A 26,655-nucleotide genomic window follows, 5' to 3' on the forward strand; every position below is an offset into this window, starting at 1 on the left:
AGTCTGAGCGAACATTTTGCTGCTGTGGCACACGCGCCGCATGTATTTCCTAGCCTCCGTGTATGCACAGATGGAAAAGCCAGTTATTCTGTGGAGAGGGAGTCCACCGAGAGATCCCGCTCCCCTCGGTCGATCTTTTTGATAAAGTACGAAAGAAACCTGCGCCATATACAACCGTCCTCGTTATCTCCCGACCGAGTCTCTTGCAAGCCATGTACAAGAGCCTATCATACAGGGAATCCCTCCCAAAAGCCACGTTGCGTACACCGAACTCCTGTGACAGCCACTCCCTCTGAACCCTCGGAGATCATTCCTTATCTAACTAAGCGGCGCCGTCCTGCATCAACGCGCCAGCTGCCGTCTGGTCGTCGATATAATTCCGAACCTGCGTAGTGGCCCCGTCAAAGACTGTGCGGAACCACTCCGGCAGGCGATGTTTCTCCATGGCCGTTGTGAGAAGCTTGTCTTCCTGCTTCATAGCCTCGCGGAGCTTGGCCTGGTCGTCGGCGCCGAACTTGGCGAAGCGACTATCAAGCTGCTCCGTGAAGACACCCAGTACATCCTGAGGTCTCGGGGGCTGGAAGGGCTCACGTGCGTCGTCTGCAATTTCGTTAGTTGCGTCCCGACGATCAGGTAATGTGGACTTACGTTTGACGATGCAATGGTACAGGCAAGAGTATAGAGCGGTACCCATGAAGCTTGCGGTGACTTCCTCGTCGTTCTTGAGATTCGTGTTGTTTAGCTTCGCCCAATCGTCCCGGATCAACAGGCGCCTCCAGATTAATCGCTTGGCGTCATTCGCTACGTCGCCCGGGCAAGACGACTCTGCAACCTGGAGAGCCATCCAGAAGGGGTCTGCGTATTCTTCGTCGTCCAGCTCGGGGTTTGGTGCAAACAATGTTAGGAGATCGATCAGTGTCATGGGATCGACAACCTCGTGTTTCAGGAGGCTCTCCAACCCGTGTTCAAAGACCTGCCGCAATACTTTCTGCTTCCGAGGTATGTTGCTGCCATGCACCTCCATTGCAAAGTTCAGGGCAGCAGCGTCATCGATAGCATTCGCGGTGCTCGGCAGGATTTGCTCATAGAGCATTTCCTGCATCTGCACGGCGACACGCTCTTCCTTGATCATCTGGATGTCCTCGGCGCGGCGCTTGGCATCGGTCTGTACAACGAGACCGTCAGGTTTGTCCGCCTCCGCCTCGGCGTCGGCTAGAAGGGCCAGTCGTGCTAGGCTAAGCTCGACCTTCTTGTTCCATACTTGCTGCTCCGCAGCAAGGGCGACTCTGAAGAGCGTCTGATACGCGTGCGCCGCATCTTTGTCTTGCTGCACATCATTTATCCAGGTGATTTTGGAAAGCTCATTCTTCGATCTGAGATACTGAGATCTCAGGCCTGCGGTATCCAGCTCAAAATCGAGAACCGCTCCGGCTCCATGCTCCTCAACAAGGTAATCATAAAGCGGGAAAGCAAATTTGTGGCCGAATCGGGCCATGTTTGCTCCGATCTCTGTCTTCTTCTTCTCAATGACGGCTTTGGCCCGTTGCTTCTCTGCGTCACCGACGCCATTTTCCGACAGAACAGCCTCGAGATGGACAATGTGATCGAGGAGAATCGAGGCCAGCCCCTTCATTGATCTATGTTTCTTGGTCAATCCCGCCGCTGCCTCCCACAGGTCGAAAACGTGAGCAAGTAGCCTCGGTCGTTCGTACTTGTCCTTGCCGTAGGTACTTGCGAATTCCTGGCCTCGAAGCCTGTGATCGGCATGACCCGAGCTCTCTGCGAAGCGAGCAAACTCGTGAACTGCCGTGAGCATACTGTCGGTCACGTCCGGCAGGGCACCGACGATTTTGCGCAGCAGCTTCTGTTCGATGGGTTTGGCTATCGAATCAGCATCAGAACGTCCCTTCCTGAGCTGCGACTCGGACCAAGAGGACGCTAACTCAGCCAAACGTCGAGCACTATTGGCGGCGAACGACGTGCCAGTCCAGGGCTCACCCAGCCCTTCATAACCGCGGGTCAGGATACCGTGGTCAAGTTCCTCATCAGACAGTCCGTAGAAGGCCAGGTTGTGTTGGCGAAAGCTTGTGGCCATGGAGTGGGAGCAGGTCAGGACCTGCATGGCCTCAAAGAGCATGACCGCAAATTGTTGGTCGGACAACATGCTGCCTTGATACAACACCTTGATCACCTCGTATGTCCAGGCTACGAAGAGATCCATGCGGTCAATGTCGTTGATGAACCAGTGCCTGACTGGGTCAACTTCACCCAGTGCAGGCCGCGGCGGGTGCTTGTGTTTCTCGTTGATGAACTCGACAATATAACCAATGACACTCTTCTTGTCATCGGCAGACCGTTCGGCGGTGAAGGCCTCCTGGCGTTTCCAAAGGAGGGCGGCCACGTGCATCTTTTCCGCATTAAACAAAAGTCCCCATCGTGTTGCCCGGTCCAGTTTGGCTTTGGTAGTACGCAGGTAGTCCATGAGACGTTCCAAGGCGTTGGCGCGCGCCCTCAAATTCTCTTCCAAGTGGGCTGGTAGAGTTGCAATGAAAGTTGTGGTGGAGCTCAGAACCTCACTGCTCACTTCAAGGGCAGCTTCGCAGAGCTCCTGATTGGAAAACGAGACCTCTTGGCGCGCATCGAAGACTAAGGGGTTTTCCTGCTTCACACCAAAGAACACTGCCTGCTCCATCTTGCTCTTTGCTGTAACAGTCGGCGGCTTTTCGCTCGCAAACTTGTCGATATCCGTGGTTACCAGCCGAATCACACCAGCGCCACGCACAAGCAGCATTGCCGCCGGATTCTTCGTCTTGTGGCGCTGGTTTCGGTTCTCTTCGGTGGCGTACGCTGGGGGCAGCTCTTCGAAGCCGGAGCCCAGGATCTCGTGGGCGTTATCTTCTTTGAAATCGACAACATCTTCAAATGACGACGGAAGGATATGGCTATCCGACTGCAATTGCGCCTCCGGAGATTCGGGCTGTATCGCGACGGAAGCGATGACAGCAGCGCGATCAAAGACGACAAAAGCCACAAGCGCTGGTCGCGGCAGATAGAGCCTCGGTTTGGTCGGTCGAGCGACATCCCCATGAGAAATGGGTGTGGAATAGGACGTGAGCGGGCGGACCATACCAGTATGGCCCTCAGTCGCAGTGAGAATGATCTCCACCAATGCATATCTTGCCGAATGGTTGTTGTTCAGACCAACAAGCAGAAGCAAATGTTGTACATCAGAGTCGTCTGAAGCCATGGCGTCGCTCAGCTTACTGAGTTGCAGGTACTTTGGCTCGAGACCCTTGGGCACGAATACGAGATCCAGAGCTTCGAACGAATCCGCTGAATAGTCCTCACTTTTCGGGTCAGACTCGTACAGAGCCGAGACGATCTGGTCGCGCATGTCGATGTCTCCCAAAGGCTCATTGTGACCTCCACGGTGGATTTTCCACGCTTGGATCTTGCCTTTGCTGCCCAAGGCGACAATGTTTCTTTCGCCGACTCTGTTCGACCGATCGGCACGAACGGCCGCAACATCGCCGCGGATAGACAAGTTCGAGAAGGCGCGACGGATGCTCCCGAAGAAGCCACTGCCGGACGGTGCAAGGGCGGATCGTAGAAATTGCACGGAAATGGATGGTCGGCCGTGTCCATCGCGCGCATTCAGGTAGGCGAGGCGGCCGGTGTTGAAAGTCAACACAAAACCAGCGGATTCGGCATTGGTAATCGCGTCGACCTTTTCACCGTGTGTCATACCTGAGATGACTGATTCAACGCCGGTGCGCTCCTTCTTGATGAACGCGAATGTTGCCGCGCTCGAGATCGATTCCCAATAGACGATCTTCCCACTTCCAGCCATCACTACAAGCAGGCCCGGCTCTGACGCGGCGGCAGATGGGGAGACAAGACACCCGACGGGAAGAGGTTCGCCATGTTTCGAGCTCGAAGGGAGATTGAAGGTAAAGGTCTCTGGCGATTGCGATGTCGATGTGTAAGGCCAGACGATGGCATGGGTGTGGGTGAGGGTGAGGGCGTAGCCGAAAGCGCAGGCGATTTCACCTTGAAGCTCAACTATGAACAATTAGCCATCGCGAACCCAGAGTAATTAATACATTGCACGCACGATTGGAGTCCGAGCGTATCCTGTCCGGCAAAGCGGGCAGCTTGCTGACCGTGTAGGCATTGGTGCTTGTCTGTGCTTGTTAGCAAAACAAATGGTACAGCTACAACAAGTGCGTCAGTCATACCAGAACCAAGCTTCCATCGCCCTTGTTAGCAGCTCTATCACCATGCTTGGGTTTCTTCGCACGCACGCCAGACTCTCGACGTTGAGTGACGCGGTGGTTCTCAATGTCCTGATGAGGCACGGGCTCGGACACCTGCTTCGACTCGACGGCAGCACTGCTTTCTCGCGATCGCAATTGGCGGTGATGCTTTTGCGGCGGTGGTCGGGCCTCTGGGTTCGTATAGGTCTGCTCCGTCAAGGGCAGCCTTTGTCGTTTGGCCTTGGGCTGCGCGACAGCATGTTCCGAGCTCAAAGGGCGTTGTCGACGGCGTGAGCGAGTCGCGGTGGCTGGGCCGCCATCTTTGTTGGATGGGGAGAACATGACGAACAATGATGTGAGGCTAGAAGATCCCAACAACCTGCTGGAAGATGGCGGAAATGATGCGATCGTGGGTTCGGGTATGTTGGGTTGCAGATGCAATCGAGAGTATTTGATTTATTTGATGCGCAGCGGCATCTCGATTTGACGAAGAGTTCGCGATGAAGGGTCTGGCGATGAATTTGATGCCAAAAGAAGAGATGATGCAAAGGCGAAGAAAAGATGGCCCTGATGACAGCAGTCAACGGGAATGCAGGTTTCGTTGAGCAGTGCTGCACGGCGTGAAAGAGATCGAAGGTGTGTCGAGCAGGTATTGGCTGAGATGATGGTGATGGCTGGCTTGGTGATCCATCTGGCATTCACTTTCCACGGCGTACCTTGACCAGGCCTGGCCTAGCCACCCAGTAATAACAAGCGCTACCGGCCGAGCAGACAAAAAAAACAAAAGCATCGGCGGCGGCAGAAAACGTGGACCGTTGCTGCACAGCAACAGACCGCCCAAACCAACGGCTTTTGATTGGCTCCCGTCATCTTGCACACTCTCCACACTGAGCCTCCAAGTTCCCTCGGCGGGTACGTACCGAAGCTAAGGTACAGTACTTGTGAACCGCATCATCGACATGAATCCCAGCGATGCAGCCAGCTCTAGTCTGCGATAACTTCACCGCGCACCTGACGGCGGCCATTCGCATGTTGGTGCCGTGATCTGACCTATTCAATCCCTTGTTCTCCTATCTTAGGCCAAGAAGTCAGGGCATACAGACAGATACCTGGTGAATCCATGCACGCCCGCAGTCTTGCGAGACGTACCCAATCGGTATAAGAGTATTATGCTCAAGTTCAGGGCAGACTCTGCGTGAGGCAACGTCCAGATCACTTCTACAAGGGGGTGGCACAACGGCTTCACAATGTCTAGACGTCTCTATTCGACGGCCGTGACCATCACGGACCCTCTCGTCAAATACCAGACCGCAGTAGCTGCCGGACTCTACGCGCCTGACCCAGCTCAGCATCGCCTCGCGCTTCACCTCCGCAAGATATACCTACGAATTAAGGACTACTCACCGCAAGCGGAATATCGAGAGCGGCTACGGCAGGTTGCCAAACTCACGCAAAATAGTCCCACTGAGCCTGAGGATGGTACTGGAGTCCTGGCTAGAAGAAACCACTCCATCTGGGGGAACCCTCTCTTCAGGCATCTCCTTACGTCGCCTGAAGGCAGGGACAGCACAGCATTGACGAGGGTACTCTCCAGCCACGAGACAGCCATAGAGATCGACTCGCCCAAAGGGCTCTTTCTCTCGGGTGAAGTAGGGACAGGTAAATCAATGCTCCTGGACCTGCTAGCAGAGGGTCTACCCACCGAGAAAAAGCGACGATGGCATTTCAATACCTTTATGCTGTATACCTTTTCTCAACTCGATGGTCACCGGAAAATGACCCCAGTGGGTGAGGATGGAGTGGAATATTCGTTACTGTGGATGGCGAAGAAGCTCGTCGACGAATCTCCGATCCTATTCCTGGACGAGTTCCAGTTGCCGGACCGAGCAGCAAGCAAGATACTCAGTCACCTTTTCATAGCTTTTTTTCAGCTTGGTGGTGTTCTGATCGCGTCCTCGAACCGCATGCCCGAGGAACTACAAAAGGCCACTGGTGCGGACTACACACCTGCCCCCAGTCGAGGCCTAATTCGCAGAATCTTTGGGACGTCAGCCCGGCCAACGGGCGAGCTGTTTGGCTCCAGTAGCGATTTCGCCAACTTCTTGGAAGTTCTCAAAGCACGTTGCGACTTCTGGCAAATGGAAGGGGCACGAGACTGGAGGAGGAGAGAAGAAGTCGAAATTCTGGCCCGATCTGATGGCGAAGATGCTGCACAGCCACCGATCGTAAACGATGTTGGAACAGTCAGCGAACCCCAAGCCCTCGAAGGAGAGATCGCAACCAGAAAGAAGCCTCGACACTTCTTCCTGGCAAGCGGAGAAGACTCTGAGACCTGGGATCGGTGTATCAAAGCGGCTGCCGGCGTGCAGCCAGATGAAGAAATCCCATGGGAACCCTCTTCAGTCGTGGTGTACGGACGCAGAGTCAATACACCCATGCACTTCAGTGGGCGCGTATTCTGGTGCTTCAATGACCTGGTCGAGTCCTTTGGACCAGCGGACTATATCACCATGGCGTCGATATACCACACCTTCATCATCGACCGTGTTCCTGTTCTGACCATTCTCCAAAAGAACGAGGCACGGCGCTTCATCACGTTGTTAGACGCGCTATATGAGGCACGCTGTAAACTCGTCGTTCGGGCGGAACAGCCGCCGGACAACTTGTTCTTTCCCGAGAGGAGGCGGCTGGCAAGGAAAGATGCCGATGGCAACATTTTGGACGAGGATGCTACCTATTCCGAGACGATCGCCGAAGTCTATCAGGACACAACCTCGCCCTTTAGGCCCAACGTCTCCTACTACGACACGCCATCAACGACTTCTCAGTACGATCCAGATCAGGACTCCGACTTTGGTTCGCAGAAGACGCCGGTGGACTTTGGTAACACGAGTGCTTTCACGGGTGAGGATGAGCGGTTCGCCTACAAGCGAGCCATCTCACGCCTTTGGGAGCTGTGCGGTGCGCAGTGGCATGCACGCACCGGCGACTGGTGGCAGCCCTTGCCCGTCGAGGCACGCCACTGGGAAGGCGGGCCGCTGTCCTCGCCCAAGAGGGGGATCGAGAGCATGACCAAGCCCAGTGCAGGCGAGGGCATGGGGCGAAGCGTCGACATTGAAGAGCCGGCCGGCCTCTCGCGGTGGCGAGTAGAAGATCTGAAACGGCAGCAGGAACAGAGCGAGAAACCATAAATTTTTATGCAAATAGCCCATGTTAAAAGTCAATGGATATACCCTCTTGGAACGCCAGACACCTTGCCGCCTTCCCCCCACAATGCTCATAGATTCGTGACCCCTGGCGTCCAGCCTTCACCTATCCTCTTCATGTCCTCTCCAAACTTTCGACTCGTAATGCGCCGCCCGCCATGGCCGCCCACAGGGCCCAGATGCTCATCCGGTGCGAAGAAGGGGTTCTGCAGCAACCGCACGTAGGCGCTCTGCATCGCCCGGAAGACGGGCTTCATCTCCGCATCCCGTAGTCCCGACCGCACACTGCTCGATCCCACCGCCGCTCGGCGCCCGCGCATGTCCACTACACAGACCATGCGGACGCCCGTGTTCGTCTCGAAGCCATACGCCGCGAGGCGGTCGTCGATGGCGTGGAGGAGGCCATAGTCGCCTGTGGCGAGCGGCGTGTTGTTGATGGCGTTGTGCTTGGTGCGGAGGTCGAAAATGTCAATCGACGAGGAGAGTAGGAGGGAGAATTCGAGAGGTGTCCGTAGCGGTGCGAAGGTGTTGGACTGCGGGTCGTAGGAAGGGAAGATGCTGATGTGGAGGGGGTTGTTCTGCCCAACATGTTAGCTAGAGGTTACACACGGTGGGCCGCTGTATTTACGTTGCGCCCTATGATGCCTAGGCAGGCGATGGAAGGTATCGCCGTGGTCATGGCAGGATGATGTTGTGGATTAGTTGCTGAGGATGGTCGACGTTGGAGCTTTGGAGCTGGGAGACTGGCGATCCTGCCCCGCCACCCACGTTAACCCGCGGGAGTGACCAGGCAAGGTAAGGTACGTATTCACTCGAGAATGTTGAGTTTAAAATACAAATCCCATCGGCTTCCAATTGTTGACGCGAAAGAACGGATTTCACTTAATGGACATCATTGGTACAGTGGTATCATTGTTGGTGCTCTCGGCCTCTCGCAATCGTGAAAGCCGCCCAAGGTCAGCCCCTGAGCTGTCTACCAGCCATAATACAGCCATCAATCACTGAAGAGGACCTCATCCTCCTCATCCATGACGTTATTCGTGTCTTCAAGCCCGCGGAGCACATCCTCAATCTCAGCAGGGTCGGTAATGGCCCACACACCGCCTCCTTTCACCATGTCTTTCCCGCGCATGCCAACCTCCTTTCCAACAAGGTTCCTCCCCACCTTGCCAGGCCCGATGCCAACCCAGCGCCTGACCCTCTCTTCCTGGTCGAGGTACTTGATGCTGTCCCACCAACGCACTGTTTCGAGACAACTCCTCGACACGAGGTCCTTCAGATTATCCTTGTCGCGGAACGGCCTCCCGGTCACGTTGCTCACGCAGGGTATGCGGCCTGGGAACGTGACCATGTCCTCCGATTCCCGGCCTGGCACTCGACTCTTCTGGTTCAACAGATCCCGCACGACAGCCACCGCAGGCTTCATGATGGGGCTGTGGAACGGGGAATCACTGTGCAGACGCACCGCTCGTGGATCATGGCCCAGAAACTGCCTCACATGGGCCACCAGAGTCTTGATCCTCTCGATACACCCGCTCAGAACGATCTGGTTCTTGCTGTTGATATTGGCAATAAGGACCTGCTCGATGGGTGGGACGCTTTCACTGCTCTCGCCCTTGTTTCCCGCGCTGGAGTGCCCGACGAAGCCGTAGATGACCTTGATGAGAGGTTTCAGATACTCTGGCTCCGTGACGATGGCGACCATGCCATATTCGCCTCCGTGGTCCTTGATGACCCGCCGTGTAGCTTCGCTCATGGCCTCGGCACGCTGTTTGACGAGGTAGATGCTGTCCTCAAAGGCAATGTACCCTCCTGCTACCAAAGCCGCGAACTCTCCAAGGGAGTGGCCCAGGGTGTAGTCGAAGTTGTCCGCCACCGTGAAGTTGAACTCCCTTTCGAGAACGCGTAGGATGAGGATCGATGTGGCCATGATAGCCGGCTGCGCATGGTTGGTGAGGGTAAGCTGGCGTGAGGATCCGTTCTGGATGATGGATGCAAGATCGTAGCCGACATGGTGGTTGATTTCTTCAATGGTCTCGTTTGCGGTTCGTGGGAAGGCTTCGAGCCACGGCGTAAGCATGCCAACGCGCTGCACTCCTTGGCCTTGAAACTGTCAGTAGCCGCCCTAATTGTCGCCTGTGAGCTGTCCTACCGGGGAAAAAGATGGCCGTCTTGGACCTCCTCGCCTGGCTAGAGGTGTGTCTGCTCTGGCTGGCTGGGCAGCTTCGTAATGAGCAGGGCGATGGAAGCCGAGGTTGGATGCAGCGACCGCGCCGTGCGACGCCAGGCGCGATGTGCTTCATGGCTGCCAGAGCCTGTATTGTAAACAAGGCTAAGACGACCGCTCCGACGCAGGCTCCTTCATGCTGCCCAGTCCGTCTGTTAAGTCGGCCGTGCAAGTAGCTGTGTGATTTCAAGGGTTCGTCGAAGACCTGAGTCCCGGTCCGGGGAAAGCTGCACAATGACTGGCGTCTGCGGGGGGCATTGCAGGCGATCCCTGTGCCCGAACGCGCTTTCCCCACGCCGTGAAGTCTTTACCCGCGGCCTCTTGTTACAAAGTCGCAAACTATTTTTCAACACATTATTCAAATATTTTGCAGGTTTGATTTAGAATGCTAGCATCGTATCTCGACGCCACCTTTGCTCACTGTCAGGTATTTAACACCTTTGTATGGTTTGACCCCTTCACCCAACCCCTTACTCTTCCTCGTGTCGAGCATGATACTCTCCACCTTCAAGCCACTCGCCAGCCATCCCTTCACTGAGAAGGACACAGATGCCGAACTTGGCATGAGGATTTTATTCTGTGCCACCTTTTTCGCGTCCTTGTCATCGTTCACGGCAGTTTTCTCAGTATTCCCGCCACTGGCGGCTGGCTCGCTTTGGTACGGCTCATTGTAGGAGAAGTCTTTGTGGAAGGCCATGGTGCTGGCATCGTCATCGTCCGCATCATCATTCTCAGCCGCAAGAGGACCGACAACAGTGCAGCGCAATCCAAAATACGACGTTGGTTCCGAGATCGCCTTGGACGGGATGTGCCACTCCAGCACCTTGTCACCCGGGTTGAAGCTGGCATCGCCCTTGCTCGGCCGAATGTCCGATAGATTCCTGACGTCTGCCGGGAGCGGTATTGTCACTGCCAGGTCCTCGATGGAAGGCGAAGCCTGTGTGCCCGGATGTGATCCCCCGAGTCGCCCTGCGCCACCGCCTCTTCCCAGCGGGTTGGCTGATGAGCCGGTAGTCCCTGGAATCATGTTGGCCTGCAACCGAACCTCGAATTCGGCGCCAGTGGGACCCATTCCTGTCTTGACCTCCAAGGAGACAGGCAGTTTCAAGTTATTCGCACTGATGTTGCCGGTCTTGCCGCTGGTGAAGGGCAGTAAGTCCACCTCGTAGCCCGCCAGAATGAACCGGCCGTCCGGTGGAATAAAGCTGAGCTCCCCTGGTCTTTCTCTCCATCTGTTTAAACGTACGCACGGATGGAAGACTGGCAGCTCCATGATCCCCCCAATGTTGTGTTTCCCTGAAGGACTGTTGAGCGAAAGGGTGATGTCGGGCACGCCTGACACTTTGGAAGTGAACGCAATGCTTCCATTCGCGAAAGCGGCCAGAGGTCTCCCGGAAGGCGCCAGTGTCACCGAGAGGGTCTCGATAATGTCCGCATACATCTCGTTCGACGTGTGCCGCACGTTGGATCTGCGCCACGGCAATGCTGGCGTCTGCGCTGAACTCAGCGAGGACATTGCGGTCGCTGGAAGATTCGGGTTCGACGAGCTGCTGCTGTCGTACGTCAGCTAGTGGCTTACATAGAGTTGCTTGTGCCTCTGCCTTACCCTGGCAGGTTGATGCTGCCCAGTAGCTTGCCCATCCACCCTTCCACCGCTACAACTTCTCGCAAGGCATTCGGCTCCGTGGTGCTGATCGTCCCCGCATCGCACATTTCTGTGAGGAGCTGAGCCACGACATCGTAGTTTTGCTCGATCTTGATTGCCAGAAGTGGTGCGCCAACAAAGTCCTCGAGGGCGTCTATCACTCGGTGCAGGAATTCAAGGACCAGCAATGGTTCGATTTCGGCAGATGATGTGGCCAGGTAAAGTTGGTTCGCATGGGTCAGACTGAACACCAGAGTCGGAGGATTCGTATTGGAGAGGTAGATCAGGTTCGGTCTCGGTGCTTGATGCTCGAGGTAGAGTGGGAGAAGCTGTGTCGCGGAGAGGGGCCTGCCTGCGTAGGTGTGAGAAAGGATCGGGTTGCTACCGGGTGTCAGTTCGTTTTCAGATATTTTGTTGTGTTCAGTACGCACCGGTTATCGTCGTAGATATGCACCGCTTCAATGACGCCGTTCATGATGTCGCGCGCCGCCTGTCGAGGCGTTGTCGTTGTCGATGCGTGCCCATCCCACATGTACGTACCTGGAAACGCGACACAACCTAAATCGAGCTGCATGGCTGTTGCGATGGGGCTCATGACGGAATTAAATGTTAGTGCAGATGACTAATCTACTCGCGCATCTTGGAATTCGTCCCGATGGACTCTGAATCCCGACGAACGCAAGTCCGTCCGTAGGTCTCAACCGATTGAAAGCCTCGAGAAGCTGCTGCACAACATGGCTGGGGACAAGATACCAACGCTGCACTCGCTGGAGCAGCCTGAGAAATTCAAGGATGTCCTCAAGCGAGATCGGGGCGACGACTGTCTTGGCTGCAAGATTGTTGGCAAGTCGACTCCCGCGACCCTCCCTGAACGCGAGTAATCTAACAATAACTAGGAAGTGGTGTCTTCATGGGTCTCGGTGCCTACAGCTACTTCTCGGGCATGTCGCAGCTTCAACAGCAAGAGGCCAAGATCCTACAGAGCAAGTCAATGTTTGGCATGAGGAGCCGCAAAGCGGGCATAGTCGGCATATCCGCCACCTTCTTCCTCATGGGCCTTTGGCGAGCGACAAAATGAGCGAACGAGGACATGCACGTACTACGAGCGATCGACGATACGTGGACCCTGTCATGATGAAGAACTTCGAACGCTGCGTCCTACATTCTGGCCAAAGAGCGCCTGTCGATTGAGATCATGACTTTGGAAACCTCTATCGTGTGTACAAAGAAGGGAAAGTCGATCTTTCCGGCTGTATAATATTCAATTCCGGCGTTTGGGGAACAAGCATTAGCGAGGGCGTGACGATATTGCTTCTTCAGGAGGCGTTGTACAAATACTACTATCAACAAGGGCCCGTATCTCGAACTTAGTCTTGCAAACTAGGGGAGGGTGGTGGCAATATTTGAGCGTCGTACCTGCAATACTGCGGCTCATATCTCAAATCATATCATCTCTCCCACCTAACGTGTTTTCCGCTGTCGAAACGGGTTGCTGTGCTAGCTGATATCGAGCGGCTGCGTCTACGCAAAGGTGAAATAATAAAGAATAGATCTTTTGCTTCGTTGCCTTGTGAAATATTCGTGCGAATCATTGATGTATCGTGCATTGGGGTAATTGTGTAGAAGTGTGTTGTTCAAGGTTGCCCATTATCACAGACGTGGAATTCATCCATCATACATTGCGCCGGCCCAGTTTATCAACCTCAACCATCGAAAACTCATTCACATTTTTGGTCAATCAGCCAGCACCAGATCTTCAGACAAAGGAGCGCCATAAAATTCGACCAGAGCTGCAGGCACTTGATTCATCTGGTGGAACGTTCACAAAGGGCCTCACGCGCGCAACCGCAGGGTGTGCAAACTCTTCACCCGCCAAACCGACAACACCATGCCCATCACAATCCACAAGCCACAACCAGCGGCGCCGCCAAGGCTGCCTACAGCGGCTTCTCAAGATTCAGACTCGGACTCTGACGGCGGCGCCGATGTTCAGGGCGACATTCGCATGCGTGCGTCGAAGCGCGGCCAGCCAGACCATGCCGACCTCATCGATGAGATTCTCACCCCGGGCACAGTCATCACTGACAATGCGCAGTGGATGCGGTACGTTTCCTCAGACGCACCTCTTCGTCCCTACGGAGCATTCACTAATCAAATGCAGTGGTCACGGAACCTATATTCCTGCAGAGACGACAAACATCACATCCTCCTTGGCGGGCACACTAACCAAGACCAACAAACTGCTCTCAGTCCGCCCTCTCAGAGCTCGATACACCCCCGAGATCGGTGACCTTGTCGTCGGTCGCATCGTCGAGGTGCAGGCCAAGCGCTGGCGCGTCGATGTCGCCGCCTCGCAACTCGCCATCCTCCAGATCTCGGCCATCAACTTGCCTGGCGGCATCCTGCGCAAGAGGACGGAGACGGACGAGCTGCAGATCCGGAGTTTCTTCTCAGAGGGCGACTTGGTGGTCGCAGAGGTGCAGCAGCTCCACCAGGACGGCGCAGCCAGTCTGCACACGCGCAGCTTGAAGTACGGCAAGCTGAGGAACGGTGTGTTTGTCGCCGTCAGCGGCACGGGCGGTGGCGGCGGTGTGGTCCGATCCAAGAGGCAGCTGTGGACGCTGGAGACGGCCAACGCCGGTGGCATGGTCGACGTGCTCCTCGGCGTGAATGGCTACATCTGGATCAGCAAGCACATTGAGGTGGACTTTGCGGCGGACGCGGCGGGGATCAACAAGATGGAGGAGAGCGTGAGCAGCAAGGTGTACTCGAGCCAGAATGACAGCATCGACGTGGCCACGATGAGAGAGATTGCGCGCATCCGGAGCGTGATTCTGGCCCTGGTGGACAATGGGCTACGGGTTGACGAGGACATGGTGACAAGAGGCTACCAGGAGGCTGTCGACATGGGGAGGGAGTCTGCCGAGGATGACTTATATCTAGGTGGCGAGGCTGGGCAACGGCTGGCCGCCCTGCTCACGAGCAGCTAACACATCTCCAACAAAAAATAATCGAGTTTTGATTGCGACCTTGCACTAACGTGAAGCGAGTGTTGGCTCAGGGAAATGTAGAAAGAGGAAAGTAACAAAGATCAACTCCAAAAGCAAACTTGCCTACCATCCATCAAAAAGAGAGGGGATATAATTCGTCCTCACCGTACATACTGCGTATCATCGCAAGCATCGCGCCCCATACCTACGACATCTGTGCGATAGTTACTCGCGCGACTCGACAACCTTTGGAGGCGCGTGGTTGTTCAAAGGCCTAGCGTTTTCCTCTTTAGCCCAAGGGACACAGCAACCGCGAGCAGGATCCCCCACCTCACCGCTGCGCCCTTTGCGCTCGACCCGCCCAGGCCGAGGACGAGAGCGATCCAGTAGCCGAGACCGCGGGTGACGTTGCCCTGGCGGTCAAAGTTGACAGAGCCAGCCTGCATCTTGCGGAATCGCTCCAGATCCGAGCGCTGGTACGGCATGTAGCGCACGCGCAGCAGCTTGTCGACCCAGGCGGGGACCTTGGCAATGGTCCGCTCGTGGCTGAACGCCTTGAAGGAGTATTTGCCGTGGTAGTTGCCCTGGCCGGAGGCGCCGACACCGCCAAAGGGGGCGACTGTCAGGGAGGCGTGGGTGTAGGAGTCGTTGATGGTCGCGCCACCCGAGGAGACACTGTCCATGACTGCTTCTTGTTAGTCCTTGTAATTCCACCGCTGTATCCTGGCAAGCACGTACTCTTCTTCGTCTCGGCATCGCTGCCAAACGCAAACATGGACAGCGGCGTAGAATCGACTTGGTTGGCAAACTCAATCGCCTTGTCGAGGTCATCGTACGGCACGACGGACCAGATGGGCCCAAAGCTCTCATGGATAATCATGCTGTCGTTAATATCATCGACCAACACCACAGTGGGCTCGATGTAGAGGTCATCCGCATCCGTGCGGCCACCCAGCACAATCTTGCCGCCGGTCGAATCAAGCATGCCCTTGATGCGGTCGAAGCTGGGCCGGTTGATGATACGGCAGAAGTCGGGGCTCTTCTGAGCGCCATTGGGGTAGAAGATGCGGTATTGTGTGTTCAGCTCCGCGATGAATTGGTTGAGGACGGAGCGCTCGACCATGACGTAGTTCTGTGAGATGCAGACCTGGCCAGCGTTGCTGCACTTTCCCCAGAGCAGACGGCGGGCTGCCAGCTTGACGTCTGCATTCTTGGTGACGAAGCCGGGGTTCTGGCCTCCGAGCTCCAGCAGAACGGGCGTCAAGGTCTCGGCCGCCTTCTTGGCGACAATGGTGCCCACGGCACGGGAGCCGGTGAAGGCGATCTTGTCGAACTTGAGGTCGAGGACAGCCTGAGAAACGGGAAGGGCGCCGTTGAGGACGGCATAGCAGTCTGGGTCGACACACTCCACGAGCTTCTTGATGGCCATGGCCGTGTGAGGCGCGTGCTCGGAGGGCTTGACGAGCACAGTGTTGCCAGCGGCAATGGCGCCCAGCAGGGGGAGGACGGATAGCATGAAGGGGTAGTTGAAGGCTCCTACGACAAGGACAGTTCCGTACGGCTCCGAGCGGATGCGGTGCTTCATGGCCCAGAAGGTGGCCGGGACATCATCGATGGGCTGATCCTTGGCAAACTTCTCCAGGTTCTTGACGAAGAAGAGGATCTCATTCTTGCACCAGTCTACCTCGGTGAGGACAGCCTCATGGTGGCACTTGTGGAGATCTTTCCAGAGACTCTGGAAGATGACGGATTCGAGGTCCGTGAGGCCCCAGTAGAGCTTGCGCAGCTGCTGGAGACGGAACTGAATGTTCTTGGTCTTTCCCGAACGGTACGATGCCCGAAGTCTGTCATACGTAGGCTGTATGTCTTCGATAGCCGCCTCCTGGAAGGGGATGAGAAGATCTGTGCCGGTTGGCGATGCCATGGTGTCCGATGCTTTCAGGTGGTGTGTCAAGCTATCTATCCCGGTGGTGAATGTCGTCGCGATAGCTCCGTCAGATGTAGCTATACCAAAGGCTGAGTCGCGCTGTCCTGTCGATCGCAGTGTGCTAATTGAGGACAAAAGTTGATGAGATAGTACAGTGCTCAGATCAATTGGAAAGGGAGATTAGGATTACGATAGATGTACAGTTCCCCAGACGTGAATGGAAGATGATGATGAATGGGTGAAGCTTGTCCTGGAGGCCCGGAGTTCCATCTCCACAATTTTAGGACGGCGCCTCGGCCCAGCTTCGTTCCTCAAGCAGCGTGACAATGCGGAGGCGAAAGTCAACGACTAACAATTATTATGGCGCCACCACCTCAGATGTTGGGGTCCAGAGCCAAGATTGCCGAGGCCTGCAACGAGCAAGGATATCATGTCTCGTTTAGTCTAGGCATGCGAGCTACTTGCCCTTTGCGAACTCACTCACACTCACTGCTCAGACGCGGCGCGGGATCGACATTTGATCCGGCCGGCGGACATGGACGAATTCTTGAAGCTGCGCGTCCGATGCGTAACGACTCGGCATTTTACTCACACAAGGCGTGGCACTTGTATGGACTCTTCGGTAGTCTATAGTAATTACATACAACAGAAAGCCCCAAGCACATCTTGGAGCACACATACTCCACCCATGCTTACTCGAACAATAGTGTACACTTTGCGGGGTCCGAAGGGGAACTCTCCGCGGGCCCCGCGCGCATTTATGTCCTGTTCGCCCTGTCCTTGGGTCCAAGAGATCTCCGCAGCGGTGCCGCAGCACGCACCGGGGCAAAAGACTGCTCCCTGGCCTGGTCCTGCCTCAGCTTCCCCATGAGGTGGTTCTCAATCGCAATCTTGCCATCCACAACCTGATGTGTCTCCTCTCGTTGCGCCTCGATCTGGAAGAACTTCTTCCTCTCCTCCTCGAGTGTCTTCTGCCTCTGCTCGGTCATGAGCCACTCCTTGGGGAAGCGCGCCTTGTTGTTGGTCGACTTGTGGTGCCTCGTGTCGAGAGGAATGTCCTCAAACGTATCCTTGCCGTTCTTGGCTTCTGCGATGATCTTGTCAATCTGCTCGGCGAGGAAGCGCTTGTTCTGCGCTTGGTTCTGGTAGCTCTCGCAACTCATCCTGACAACCTCGGTCTCGGGGTTGTAGCGGACGCCGCAGAGCTTCTTGACCTTGTCGGTCTGGACCTTGGTGAGGCCAAGGTCGTCGGGCGCGAATTGTACAACCACCTTCTTCTCGGCCGGGTGGTTGTCGCCCATGTAGGTGGTGTATCGCCAGCGTAGGGGCTGCTTGCTCGTCGGAGGCTCAAAGGGCTTGGCGAGTTCTAGGAGCAATCAGTTCATAGCCCTTTCACATATAGTGATGGTATCTTACTCGAGAGCAGGGGCAGCTCCCAGATCGCCAGGCGCTGGTAGTGCCTCATCTCCTGCACCTCCTGCAACTTTGCATGTGCCATGACCGTCATGTCGTCCTCGTCAAACTCGTCAAACTCCTCCGTATCGGGCTCGGGATCCTCCGGGTCAAACCAGAATGCTCTCCGGTCCGGCTTGGGCTCCACGACGGCCATAAACTCCTTCTCGAACTCTCTCTGGCGTACAGGCAGCTCAGGGCCCTTCTCCGACTCTCCCTCCACGAATGCGTCCCATGTAGCATATCCGTGCTCCTTGGCGGTGGCGTCCATGACCTGCTCTCCGAAAAGCTCAATGTTGCCAGATTCGGGGGCTGCAGTTGCAAAGGGGGTCGAGGTAGCAGGGTCAGAGCTGGCATCTGCCGACCGCACAGCTTCGGCAGCCTCCTGAACCTTCTGCTCCGTCGACTCGGTGGCCCTCTGCGCCGAGACCTCACCCTCTGCCTTTGGGGGCTGTTTCGCATCGTCCCATTTCGAAGTTGTGACCGTAAACGCTCGTCGCGCGGCGGGCACGGAGCCTCGCTGCAATTGCTGCAGTCGCGGGTGTGGAAGAGTCGACTGCAGTCTCGGAGACTGCCGGCAGGCGAGCACGCATAGGCGCGTAGCATGCGATGCCGACGCCGAAGCCATGATTGACGTAGAATTGGCTGTGCTGGATGGACAGACGCGCGCAGGAGAGGCGTGAATCTCGAAAATTTGGCGGCGCATGGCAATTGGGAGAGTGGAGATTAGCCGGATATCCACCGCCTCACCGAGATCCCCCAGAGCTCTCTCACCGGGAATCGGTACGTACATCGAGTCAGAGCTTCATCATCTTGCCCATCTCCCCAATTCCGTTCCATGCCTACAAAGTAAAAGCAAAGGTGCGGACCTAATCTGCACGATGGAGAAGCATTGTCTCGTCACGGTCGGCGCCACCGTGGGCTTCCCCGATCTCACTCGTGCCGCTCTTGAGCCTGTATTCTGGGGTCATCTCGCCTCGCGTGGCTTCACGTCTTTGAGGATACAATGTGGTCCAGATAGTGACTGGGCAACATCTGACTTGGACTCAAAAATGTCTCAAATTCCCCAGGAATTGAATGTGGACGTGTTCAAGCTCAGCAAAAACCTCATGAGAGAGGAGATGACGCTCTGCAAACCAGTCGAAGGGAAGAGAGGCGTTGGCCTCATCATATCACACGCAGGTATGTACTTGGTCAGCTGCTTGCGAAAATTTTCCATGGTGTTAATGCCAAATACAGGTACAGGAACTATTCTCGATGCATGGAAATTGGCTGTGCCCATCATCGTTGTTCCCAACACATCGCTCTTGGATGACCACCAGACCGAATTGGCCAGACATCTCTCTAAGGAAGGCTACGCCATTCACAGCTCCACGAAACTTGATCATCTCAAAGAAGCAGTCGATAAAATTGACATGCTACGGGAGGAGAACCAAACTCGATGGCCACCACACTCGCTTGAGCGCGGTGCCACTGAGCAACCGGCCAGCATCTGGAACATCGAGGTTGTGGAGGCGCACAAGGAAGAGGCATCACAGTTGGCTCAAGGCTAGCCGCTGTGATCAAGCGAGATGCAATAACATGCACATCAAAAGCGCGAATGACGGTAAGGAATGGGGTGAACAGATGCCTCGAAAGTAGACGTTCTATGGATTGCTTGCTCACATGTTCTCATAAATATTCGCTTGGCGTTGGGGAAACACACAGGAACGGGAACTGGCAGTCTAGCTACTCGTACCATGCAGATAATTGGTCTGCGAACCTCAGGGGAGGTTTTGCACATTCCATATCTTTACCGTGCAATCGCCTCCTGCACTGGCGACCTTGCCGCTCTCGACCCAGCGGATGCCATACACGCCATCCTTGTGGGCATTGGGCGCCTTGATGCGCTTGCCGTGGTTCTTCTTTTCCAGGCACCACACGAAGACATTGGTGTCCAGGCTGCCACTCGCTGCGTAGGCACCAGAAGTGTCCCAGTCGATGCAGGTCACGCGCGAAGTGTGTGCCGACCAGCGGTCTACGGCCAGCTCCCAGCTGTCGGACTTGTAGACATAGATCTTGCCAACGCTGTTACCAGCCGCAAGATGGGAGCCGTCCCGGGAGAAGGCCAATGCTGTGATGGTGCCGGTGGGGTTGGTGACAGTCTTCGTCTCCTGGAGGCTGCCGCTTGAGTCTGTCTGGTAGATCTTGACCGAGTTGTTGTCAGCACCAACAGCCACATTCGATCCTGAAGCTGCAATGGCGCCAGGTGTGTAACTCAGGCTATGCTCTTTGGCGAGCTTGCCTCCCGCGTATACGGCCACCCCGGCGGCTGTTGCCACGTACAGATTTCCATTTGAAAAGCTCGAGTCCTTCGGTTGAGCGTTCAACGGCGTCGACTCGCCCAAGAACGTCTTGGCTGCTTCGTCGACAGTGCGCAGAGTGTCATCCCAGCCGACACTGTATGTCTTGCCGCCGCCACTGGCGAATTGAGTGACCTGATTGCTATGCTGTTGTCCATCGACTGTTGTGGATGATCCGGTTTTGACGTCCCAATGACAGACGCGGCCGTCAAAGCTGCCAGACCACAAGGAGCCGTCTGATCCTCCACCCAGCGCTGTAACGCCTTTGTTGTGGCCCTGCACGATCTTGATCGGTGCCTCTTTGCCCTCGGTCAGATATGACAGTTCGCCATCGAGGTTCAAGCTGATGATCAGACCATCAGTGCGACCATGCGGGATGACTACGCCGACTTGTTGATCTCTGACCGCATCGCCAAACGTCCAAGTCTGGATGACCGTTCCCGCGTCAGCGTCCCAAAGCTTGACAGTCCGATCTGCGCTGGCAGTCGCGAATTTCTTGCCATCCTGTGACCAGGCCACGGAGAATATGCTGCCTGTGTGTTCCCCCTCGCCGATCTGTTTGGTAGGCTCCCCTGTCTTGCCATCGTATAGCTGTATCCGCTTGTCCGCCCCAGCCGAGACCAGAATCGAGCCATCGGGCGAGTAGGCTGCACTCAAGGCAAAGCTCTTGTGCGACTCTGTCTTTGAGTTGAATTTGTAGGGTGCACCGTGGTAGAAGACCATGTTTCCATCATCGCCCACGGTGGCTGCCCTAAAGGGACGTTGCGCCTTCATGGCGACAGCGTTGACCGACTTGGAGTGCCCTATGATCTCGCCCACCGAGTTTCCGCTGTCCGCCGTAATGCAGCGACCGAATTGCTCCTTGCCGTCACCGACAGCAATGATGCGCTGCGAGTCGCCATCCCATGCAATGTCGTTCAGCCTGCCAGCGATGATGCCGTATTCACCGCGGGTGCTCTCAATCGTCTCGGGTTCCCAGACATGCAGCATACCAGAGGCATCGCCAGATGCGACCTTGAAGCCATTGGGTGCGAAGCGGGCGACGGTGGTCGCTGCTGTGTGGCCTGTGTACTCTTTGCAGTCGGCGGGGTTGTCGATCGAGCGAACAAAGATGGATTTGCCAGCCTAAGTAGTTCTTGTAAGTGGGCTGACGGCAATGGAATCAGATGTCTTACAGCGTAAGCCAGACGCTGGCCTTTGGAATCGGCCGAGAGCTGCGTGGGTTGGCCCCTGGTGGTAGCCGGGACAGCTCCAAAGATGCGGTCTATGGTGATGGTGGGCGCAGCCATTGTGAGTGATGCCGTGGATGATTGCGTTCTCAAGCGAGGAGTACAAAAGGAAGGGAAGAACGAGCCAGGCAAAAGATCAACCTTGCTCACCGAAAAGGGTGCGGGTTATTGCTTGAAGCGAGTGACTGGATGAAGCAGCCTGGGATGTTGGAGGTTTGGAGGGGCAACGGCCAGGCAGGCGACAGACTGTGGGGAAGGCCACCATGACGACGGTGTTGCTATTTTGGTTGCCCTCGAAAATCATCCACATTTCCTTTCCCATCACCTACGAATTTTGAGAGTATTCGACTTTGGCCTCATCCACAAGACCGAACTGGACTGATGGCCGGGATGACATGTGTGAGCGTGCGACTTGAACGCCAGCAGAACAATCGCCATCCCAGCCTGGAAGTGCGCCGCCACCCATTCACAGACTCGTTCGTACTGGGGTATCTCTCAAGTGCACTCGAAATAAAGACAACCCCAATCCCCGTAGGTACTTTCTTTGCCACTGGTCTTACGGCAATTTGAATGATCGGGGTGACCTGACAGCCTCATAGCACGCAAGGGCAATAAATGGACTGCCCATGTCCCGACTGCTTGTCTCACTCTCCCTCCCTCCCCTTACCCAAACGCCCAAACGACCATGTGATAATTTCTGCAAAAGCTCAACTCATATGACGCCTCTCCCTTGTGCTCAATTTCAGAAAGACCCGGACTTCGTGACATGCATGGCTCATCCGGCAATTGTGCGTCCTCCCGTTCGTGCCAGCCAGGCGCTGTCTACGACTTGCATGGCCATGCTCACACTCACAATCAAACTCGACTGAACTGCAGCTGTGTGTGAACTGAGAACTGTTCCAGATCCCCGGACGTCAATAAGACATCGCGCCGTGCGTCAGCAACCTCGGGCCTTTGGGGATGAACATAGCCATGGCAACTGCACTAGCCCCCTTTTTTCCATATAAGACTGTTGCGAGAAGACCGTCAGCATCACCGAACTTCTCAGGAACTCTCTTCGCCCGTACATCTCGTTAACAAGAGTCCAAAAGTCACTCGTTCATCAACCAAAACCAACCTCATTCTCTTATTCAACATGCAGTTCTTCCTTGCCCTCGCTGCCCTCACGCTTGGCGTGGCAGCCCAGTCCACGTCAAAAGCTGTCAGCACGGATGGGTGCCTGGCTGACTACATTCTCGAGCGATGCCTCGAGACCGAAGGTCCAAAGGTCAGTGCCCGGAGTTTATAGTGAACAGACCCCATGATGCTAAGTTGCATGTGTAGGCCGAGAACTGCGCCAGCACCGACCTGGAGTGCCTCTGCTACGCCTACCAGGCCATCGCGACGTGAGTGACTGGAAATGGTCGAGTGATGTAAACGCTCTCTAACAATCTGCAGCTGCTACAACAACTGCCCCGACGACACTCGTGCTGCCCCTGCGAGGAACCAGGTGACGGCTTACTGCGCCCAGGTCACCCTGACCACCGCCACCCCGGCCAGCACCGTGGCCCGCCAGACCACGACCGAGGAGGCGACCATGACCCAGACTGAGAGCCGCTACACAAACACTGCGACCTTTAACATGGACATCCCTGGGGAGACTGGCAACGCGGCGGCTGATGTCGCTGCTTGGAAGGCAGGCAGCGTTCTTGTTGCAATGGCTGGTGTTGCCGCCGTGGCCATCTAAACGGGTGGACTATCATCCTGTTCAAAATATCTCACAGACATACCACTTAATGTAATTCATCCATTCAGACGCATCACTTTGTGCGCGGTACTCGTGAGGCAGCCTCTTGGCATTCATCTCTTGCTCCATATAGTATGTACATAACAGAGGCAAGCGTCGTACAGAAAAGCCCCTAGTGCTGATAACTTCTTTCCCCTGCGTTGAACTCTGGCTCTCTTGCATGTCCGTCTCCGAAATTTGCCTGGAGGGCTGCGACTAACCTGCGCTGCAATAAACAGTCTATCTTCCCTCATTCCCCATTGCGCCATACAGGTCCCAGAAGTGATGGAATAAAATACAAACTACACTCCTCCCGAACGCCGGTGTCTCCAAAATTCTTGACACGGAAAAACTGTTGACCTAGTCGTGCCGAGTGCCCCTGGTTGGATTGACCCTGGTAGAGGATGTCCACACGGACGAGGTCGGGAAAATAAATGTATGAATAAAGCGAGTAGTAGGTAAGGTGTGATGTCGAAGTGGAGTGATTGTCGATTATATGTATGGTGGGTTTGTACAATCTTTGGCAGCGATTTTGCCAAAGGGGTTGCATCGCGCTTGAACCGGTCAAGCGTTTCTCTTGCGTTTGGTGTCGCGCGTGTTCGCCATGGGACTAACAAAGGCAACATGCTTAGGCTCCTGTCTGCGAAGGCGTACCGCGCTTGCAATGCCAGTTGAGGACCGACGCAACGATCGGTGACCATGGTCCTCGTCCATGCTAATATCGGCAACGTCCGATACTGACTCGGTGTCAACAGCCTCGCTGTGACCGCACATGGATGATGCGTCTTCAGAGTCGTCGTACTCTCCATCGTCGCTAACAAGAGATGGGGCGTTGTTGGACATGTGAGCATTCGGGCTGAGTGAGGGTCCCTCTAGGTCATCATCCACCTCGGCATGCTGCGGTCCTGAATCATTCAGGCCGTTGGGATGTACACCCTTGGAGTAGAGCTCGTGAGCCTGCGATTTGTGACTTGAAGTTGCAACTGGGGAATCTGTCGCACGGACAGGAACGCGCTTGACGACTGGCATGCGAGCATGTGTAGAAGCCTGGTTATCAACAGGCGTCGCCAGGCTTTCGTCTTCAGACTCGAAGTCCAGGGCCATATCTTGGTCAGACAGCTTGGTCTTTGCATCGGCTATTAGGTCACGCAGATTACCAGAAAAACTCCGTTTCTGTAAGAGACGCGACAGATAGGGGGCGTCGCGAGCGGTGTCGGTTGACTCAGTCATAGTCTCAGGCTTCACCTTGGGCAAGGACTTCGGCAGGTTCTGGCCAGGCTTGTCCATGTTCCACTGCTTCAGAGTCGTCGCTATCCGCATACTCAGAGAAGCGCAAGCTTCCTGATGCGTCATTTCACCGCCAGCCAATGCGTTGACTGCGCCTGTTTGGCGGGACACTTCCGCAGCTACTTTGTATGACGGTCGTCGCACCGCTGTCCGATCCACTTGGCTCGACTCGTGGGCATGTGCTGATGGCGCATTCGGGGGCGCTCCTTCTGATGCCGGGTCGTAAGGCTGACCGCAAGCTGCCGCTGCCTCTTCATGGCTCTTGAAGTCCAACCGATGTGCGATTCTGCAGTGATTTATGAAGCCCTGGGTGCTATTGAAGTTATCGCGCCCACACTTGATGCACTCAAGTCTGACGGTCTCGCCGTTCGCTTTTGTTATAATGCATGGGCCAGCGCGAGCCTTGACTTGAGGCTTGTCCAGAGAAAGAGCTGGCCTTTTCTGATCTACCTGGCGCCCACGAACCAGGGATGATGAGGGCTCTGCGCGACTGTTCCTCGTCGAACGCCCCTCCATCATGTTGGAGTACGGAGCATCCTGGGACGACAGTGGCTCAACTTGAATCCCATCAAAGTTTGGATGGGGAATTAGCCACTGCGCATAGTGACGCGCGTATGGCCCTTCCACAACGCCGAATGGAGGAGCATGGCGGGGGACTGGCCGGCCAGGTGCCTGCAAAGCATATCCAGACCCGTTGCTGATTTCCACCATCTGCTCAGGCGTCGGGCAGTTAGTCGGGTACGGGATGAGGTGACATCTTCGGAGTTGCTCGAGCGCGACTTGACACTTTGCCAAGCTTTCGTTGATCATCTCCAGTTCTTTGTGCTTGAGTTGAATCTGTGACTGAAATGCAAGCTCAATCAGATCCGCCGCTTCCCCTATTCTCTCGATGTTGCTTGTCGCCTCGTGGACCTGCTGCCGCATCGCTTCGTTCAGCTTCGGTCGCTTGATCGTCGGTTCCATACTCGGTGAGTCATCGCAGCTATCCCGTCGCCGCCTCTTGGGCGCCGGCGGGTCACTCGGAGGGATCTCGACGACAGGAGGTTCTGACTTGAGTGTAATGATTGAGTCAGTCGCCGGTGCGCTCTCTTTGCTCCTCGGGTCGAGTGAGAAGAATCGTAGCATTTGAAAGTGCTGGTCGGCAGCGTGTGTGCAGGCGATCGAGCGACGGTCGTGGTTGATTTGAGCGTCGCGTCGAGTAAGGTTGTTTTGTCCGTCGCGACAAATAATGGAGCGACCGACTAATGCAAGTGGGCAAATGCGACACCGAACAAGGGATGCGACCAGTTAACGAGGTGTCCACATAAAATCTTGGCAGAGCTAGCAGAAGGTTGCTGACGTAACCTTGCTTTGCCTGCTAGGGGGCGAAGCACTGGGCGTCCAAGTCGAAAAAGAGTGGGTCTTCGGGCTGTGGTCGGTCTGGGCAGGCAGGTGCGCGAGAAGCAAACAGGCTGCTGCCAGGGTGGCCTCCGAGGGTGTATGGCCAAGTGCAGGCAGAAGGACGAGTGAGGTGGGTAGAATAGCGAGTGGTATCTGAGTGAGCTTTCAAAGTCGGTGAGATCCGAGCAAATACGGATTGTGCCACAATATTTGGAACGACAGAGCGCGAAAATGCCAACGACGAGTGAACGTGTTGGTGTGTGGTTTGGCTTGATCTGGTGCTGCAATCATGTGTCAGTGAACGGCCGGTCGCGGTGGTTGCGAAGGCCAGGAGGGAGGCGTTTGGATGTGGGAACGTTGAGGGAAAGGCAAAATGCGGGCGGTGCGGCATGAACGTTTGGGAACTTCGCAACGTACCAGGTACCTGGGGCAGATGCCACACAAGGGGAAGGTAAAATGGTAAGGTGCGAAGGAGGAAGGAAAGACTCGTTACTCTGTTCTAAACAAAGTAAGCGAGGGGTGAAGTATAATGGTGATGCAAGAGCGAAATCCCAAGGCGGGTTGAGCGCAAGTTGTGAGAGGGAAGGAACCCAGAAGAAAGGAGGAAAACGCACGCAATTCCAGTCGTGATTCTGGCGGCCGTCAGCACCTGTTACGAATGCGATGATGTGGTGCGCAAGAACAGAAGCAAGGCCACCGTTATTCTTCCCATGACCCCCTATAGGCTCAGCACGCCCCTTAGAGCCCTCCAGCATGAATGTTGCCATCAAGGGAGGGTTGGTCCGAGCCGGGATTGGTCTGATGCAGGGAGCTCAACAGGGGCGTGCTGAGTCGCTGCGCCAGTTGGACCTTGTGTTCCCCCCACTGGTTGCCCCCAATCTGATACATTCCAGTGCTTGTTGAACAGCCTCATGGCCGACTGGAGCCTGCCTTGTTGATCGTCACATGC

The 26,655-nt window shown here is 55.6% G+C and overlaps 13 protein-coding genes across 13 annotated transcripts; 5 read left to right on the top strand and 8 right to left on the bottom strand.

The window, feature by feature from the left end:
• Positions 1-5: 5 nt before the first annotated feature.
• On the bottom strand, positions 6-5,014 carry F5Z01DRAFT_736332 (Nup133 N terminal like-domain-containing protein). The gene is made up of 4 exons (XM_046266782.1): positions 4,239-5,014; positions 4,115-4,184; positions 649-4,062; positions 6-600 (listed from the first exon to the last, which is right to left on the bottom strand). The coding sequence occupies exons 1-4, from the start codon at positions 4,596-4,598 to the stop codon at positions 323-325; spliced, it is 4,122 nt and encodes a 1,373-aa protein (XP_046118528.1). The 5' UTR covers positions 4,599-5,014; the 3' UTR covers positions 6-322.
• Positions 5,015-5,174: 160 nt separating this feature from the next.
• Positions 5,175-7,451, top strand: F5Z01DRAFT_654326 (AFG1-like ATPase-domain-containing protein). The gene has a single exon (XM_046263415.1). It carries the CDS (start codon positions 5,504-5,506, stop codon positions 7,445-7,447), a length of 1,944 nt encoding a protein of 647 aa, XP_046118529.1. The 5' UTR covers positions 5,175-5,503; the 3' UTR covers positions 7,448-7,451.
• On the bottom strand, positions 7,452-8,353 carry F5Z01DRAFT_654328 (Longin-like domain-containing protein). The gene is made up of 2 exons (XM_046263416.1): positions 8,091-8,353; positions 7,452-8,040 (listed from the first exon to the last, which is right to left on the bottom strand). Exons 1-2 carry the CDS (start codon positions 8,139-8,141, stop codon positions 7,534-7,536), a joined length of 558 nt encoding a protein of 185 aa, XP_046118530.1. The 5' UTR covers positions 8,142-8,353; the 3' UTR covers positions 7,452-7,533.
• On the bottom strand, positions 8,354-10,042 carry F5Z01DRAFT_749965 (malonyl CoA-acyl carrier protein transacylase). The gene is made up of 2 exons (XM_046267007.1): positions 9,615-10,042; positions 8,354-9,565 (listed from the first exon to the last, which is right to left on the bottom strand). Exons 1-2 carry the CDS (start codon positions 9,763-9,765, stop codon positions 8,457-8,459), a joined length of 1,260 nt encoding a protein of 419 aa, XP_046118531.1. The 5' UTR covers positions 9,766-10,042; the 3' UTR covers positions 8,354-8,456.
• On the bottom strand, positions 10,043-11,969 carry F5Z01DRAFT_654332 (adaptor complexes medium subunit family protein). Its single transcript, XM_046263417.1, has 3 exons — positions 11,766-11,969; positions 11,296-11,715; positions 10,043-11,242 (listed from the first exon to the last, which is right to left on the bottom strand). Exons 1-3 carry the CDS (start codon positions 11,927-11,929, stop codon positions 10,078-10,080), a joined length of 1,749 nt encoding a protein of 582 aa, XP_046118532.1. The 5' UTR covers positions 11,930-11,969; the 3' UTR covers positions 10,043-10,077.
• Positions 11,970-12,020: 51 nt separating this feature from the next.
• F5Z01DRAFT_736336 (uncharacterized protein) lies at positions 12,021-12,412 on the top strand (the record flags this gene model as incomplete). Its single annotated transcript, XM_046266783.1, has 2 exons — positions 12,021-12,181; positions 12,235-12,412. The coding sequence occupies exons 1-2, from the start codon at positions 12,069-12,071 to the stop codon at positions 12,410-12,412; spliced, it is 291 nt and encodes a 96-aa protein (XP_046118533.1). The 5' UTR covers positions 12,021-12,068.
• Positions 12,413-13,021: 609 nt separating this feature from the next.
• Positions 13,022-14,344, top strand: F5Z01DRAFT_654337 (putative 3). Its single transcript, XM_046263418.1, has 2 exons — positions 13,022-13,437; positions 13,496-14,344. Exons 1-2 carry the CDS (start codon positions 13,223-13,225, stop codon positions 14,322-14,324), a joined length of 1,044 nt encoding a protein of 347 aa, XP_046118534.1. The 5' UTR covers positions 13,022-13,222; the 3' UTR covers positions 14,325-14,344.
• Positions 14,345-16,548, bottom strand: F5Z01DRAFT_654339 (Aldehyde/histidinol dehydrogenase). Its single transcript, XM_046263419.1, has 2 exons — positions 15,063-16,548; positions 14,345-15,009 (listed from the first exon to the last, which is right to left on the bottom strand). The coding sequence occupies exons 1-2, from the start codon at positions 16,246-16,248 to the stop codon at positions 14,591-14,593; spliced, it is 1,605 nt and encodes a 534-aa protein (XP_046118535.1). The 5' UTR covers positions 16,249-16,548; the 3' UTR covers positions 14,345-14,590.
• F5Z01DRAFT_654340 (mitochondrial ribosomal subunit protein-domain-containing protein) lies at positions 16,549-18,381 on the bottom strand. The gene is made up of 2 exons (XM_046263420.1): positions 17,668-18,381; positions 16,549-17,617 (listed from the first exon to the last, which is right to left on the bottom strand). Exons 1-2 carry the CDS (start codon positions 18,329-18,331, stop codon positions 17,010-17,012), a joined length of 1,272 nt encoding a protein of 423 aa, XP_046118536.1. The 5' UTR covers positions 18,332-18,381; the 3' UTR covers positions 16,549-17,009.
• A 203-nt stretch (positions 18,382-18,584) lies between these two features.
• Positions 18,585-19,405, top strand: F5Z01DRAFT_686482 (glycosyltransferase family 1 protein; the record flags this gene model as incomplete). Its single annotated transcript, XM_046265983.1, has 2 exons — positions 18,585-18,885; positions 18,943-19,405. The coding sequence occupies 2 exons, from the start codon at positions 18,585-18,587 to the stop codon at positions 19,254-19,256; spliced, it is 615 nt and encodes a 204-aa protein (XP_046118537.1). The 3' UTR covers positions 19,257-19,405.
• F5Z01DRAFT_81971 (WD40-repeat-containing domain protein) lies at positions 19,406-21,536 on the bottom strand. The gene is made up of 2 exons (XM_046267160.1): positions 21,221-21,536; positions 19,406-21,170 (listed from the first exon to the last, which is right to left on the bottom strand). Exons 1-2 carry the CDS (start codon positions 21,332-21,334, stop codon positions 19,467-19,469), a joined length of 1,818 nt encoding a protein of 605 aa, XP_046118538.1. The 5' UTR covers positions 21,335-21,536; the 3' UTR covers positions 19,406-19,466.
• Positions 21,537-22,187: 651 nt separating this feature from the next.
• On the top strand, positions 22,188-23,302 carry F5Z01DRAFT_82148 (uncharacterized protein). Its single transcript, XM_046267161.1, has 3 exons — positions 22,188-22,541; positions 22,598-22,659; positions 22,712-23,302. The coding sequence occupies exons 1-3, from the start codon at positions 22,410-22,412 to the stop codon at positions 22,998-23,000; spliced, it is 483 nt and encodes a 160-aa protein (XP_046118539.1). The 5' UTR covers positions 22,188-22,409; the 3' UTR covers positions 23,001-23,302.
• A 301-nt stretch (positions 23,303-23,603) lies between these two features.
• Positions 23,604-25,451, bottom strand: F5Z01DRAFT_673767 (uncharacterized protein; the record flags this gene model as incomplete). The annotated part of the gene is made up of 1 exon (XM_046264967.1): positions 23,604-25,451. The coding sequence occupies one exon, from the start codon at positions 25,449-25,451 to the stop codon at positions 23,604-23,606; it is 1,848 nt and encodes a 615-aa protein (XP_046118540.1).
• Positions 25,452-26,655: the final 1,204 nt, after the last annotated feature.

Source organism: Emericellopsis atlantica (assembly GCF_019669845.1).
Source record: "Emericellopsis atlantica unplaced genomic scaffold F5Z01scaffold_12, whole genome shotgun sequence".
Lineage (NCBI taxonomy): Eukaryota > Fungi > Ascomycota > Sordariomycetes > Hypocreales > Bionectriaceae > Emericellopsis > Emericellopsis atlantica.

Excerpts from the sequence above, each read along its gene's own strand:
- F5Z01DRAFT_749965 (XM_046267007.1), bottom strand. The coding sequence starts at position 9,765 with ATGAAGCACATCGCGCCTGGCGTCGCACGGCGCGGTCGCTGCATCCAA. Across the intron at positions 9,566-9,614 it reads GACGGCCATCTTTTTCCCCG|GCCAAGGAGTGCAGCGCGTT; the intron begins GTAGGACAGCTC and ends GACAGTTTCAAG.
- F5Z01DRAFT_654339 (XM_046263419.1), bottom strand. The coding sequence starts at position 16,248 with ATGGCATCGCCAACCGGCACAGATCTTCTCATCCCCTTCCAGGAGGCG. Across the intron at positions 15,010-15,062 it reads CGATGCCGAGACGAAGAAGA|TCATGGACAGTGTCTCCTCG; the intron begins GTACGTGCTTGC and ends AACAAGAAGCAG.
- F5Z01DRAFT_82148 (XM_046267161.1), top strand. The coding sequence starts at position 22,410 with ATGCAGTTCTTCCTTGCCCTCGCTGCCCTCACGCTTGGCGTGGCAGCC. Across the intron at positions 22,542-22,597 it reads TCGAGACCGAAGGTCCAAAG|GCCGAGAACTGCGCCAGCAC; the intron begins GTCAGTGCCCGG and ends TTGCATGTGTAG. Across the intron at positions 22,660-22,711 it reads GCCTACCAGGCCATCGCGAC|CTGCTACAACAACTGCCCCG; the intron begins GTGAGTGACTGG and ends AACAATCTGCAG.
- F5Z01DRAFT_736332 (XM_046266782.1), bottom strand. The coding sequence starts at position 4,598 with ATGTTCTCCCCATCCAACAAAGATGGCGGCCCAGCCACCGCGACTCGC. Across the intron at positions 4,185-4,238 it reads GCGATGGAAGCTTGGTTCTG|ACAAGCACCAATGCCTACAC; the intron begins GTATGACTGACG and ends TAACAAGCACAG. Across the intron at positions 601-648 it reads GTACCATTGCATCGTCAAAC|ACGACGCACGTGAGCCCTTC; the intron begins GTAAGTCCACAT and ends ACGAAATTGCAG.
- F5Z01DRAFT_654328 (XM_046263416.1), bottom strand. The coding sequence starts at position 8,141 with ATGACCACGGCGATACCTTCCATCGCCTGCCTAGGCATCATAGGGCGC. Across the intron at positions 8,041-8,090 it reads TAGGCATCATAGGGCGCAAC|AACAACCCCCTCCACATCAG; the intron begins GTAAATACAGCG and ends CATGTTGGGCAG.
- F5Z01DRAFT_654332 (XM_046263417.1), bottom strand. The coding sequence starts at position 11,929 with ATGAGCCCCATCGCAACAGCCATGCAGCTCGATTTAGGTTGTGTCGCG. Across the intron at positions 11,716-11,765 it reads CATATCTACGACGATAACCG|CAACCCGATCCTTTCTCACA; the intron begins GTGCGTACTGAA and ends GACACCCGGTAG. Across the intron at positions 11,243-11,295 it reads GGCAGCATCAACCTGCCAGG|CAGCAGCTCGTCGAACCCGA; the intron begins GTAAGGCAGAGG and ends GACGTACGACAG.
- F5Z01DRAFT_81971 (XM_046267160.1), bottom strand. The coding sequence starts at position 21,334 with ATGGCTGCGCCCACCATCACCATAGACCGCATCTTTGGAGCTGTCCCG. Across the intron at positions 21,171-21,220 it reads GCCAGCGTCTGGCTTACGCT|GCTGGCAAATCCATCTTTGT; the intron begins GTAAGACATCTG and ends AGAACTACTTAG.
- F5Z01DRAFT_654340 (XM_046263420.1), bottom strand. The coding sequence starts at position 18,331 with ATGGCTTCGGCGTCGGCATCGCATGCTACGCGCCTATGCGTGCTCGCC. Across the intron at positions 17,618-17,667 it reads GGAGCTGCCCCTGCTCTCGA|AACTCGCCAAGCCCTTTGAG; the intron begins GTAAGATACCAT and ends GATTGCTCCTAG.
- F5Z01DRAFT_654326 (XM_046263415.1), top strand. The coding sequence starts at position 5,504 with ATGTCTAGACGTCTCTATTCGACGGCCGTGACCATCACGGACCCTCTC.
- F5Z01DRAFT_654337 (XM_046263418.1), top strand. The coding sequence starts at position 13,223 with ATGCCCATCACAATCCACAAGCCACAACCAGCGGCGCCGCCAAGGCTG. Across the intron at positions 13,438-13,495 it reads GACAATGCGCAGTGGATGCG|TGGTCACGGAACCTATATTC; the intron begins GTACGTTTCCTC and ends AATCAAATGCAG.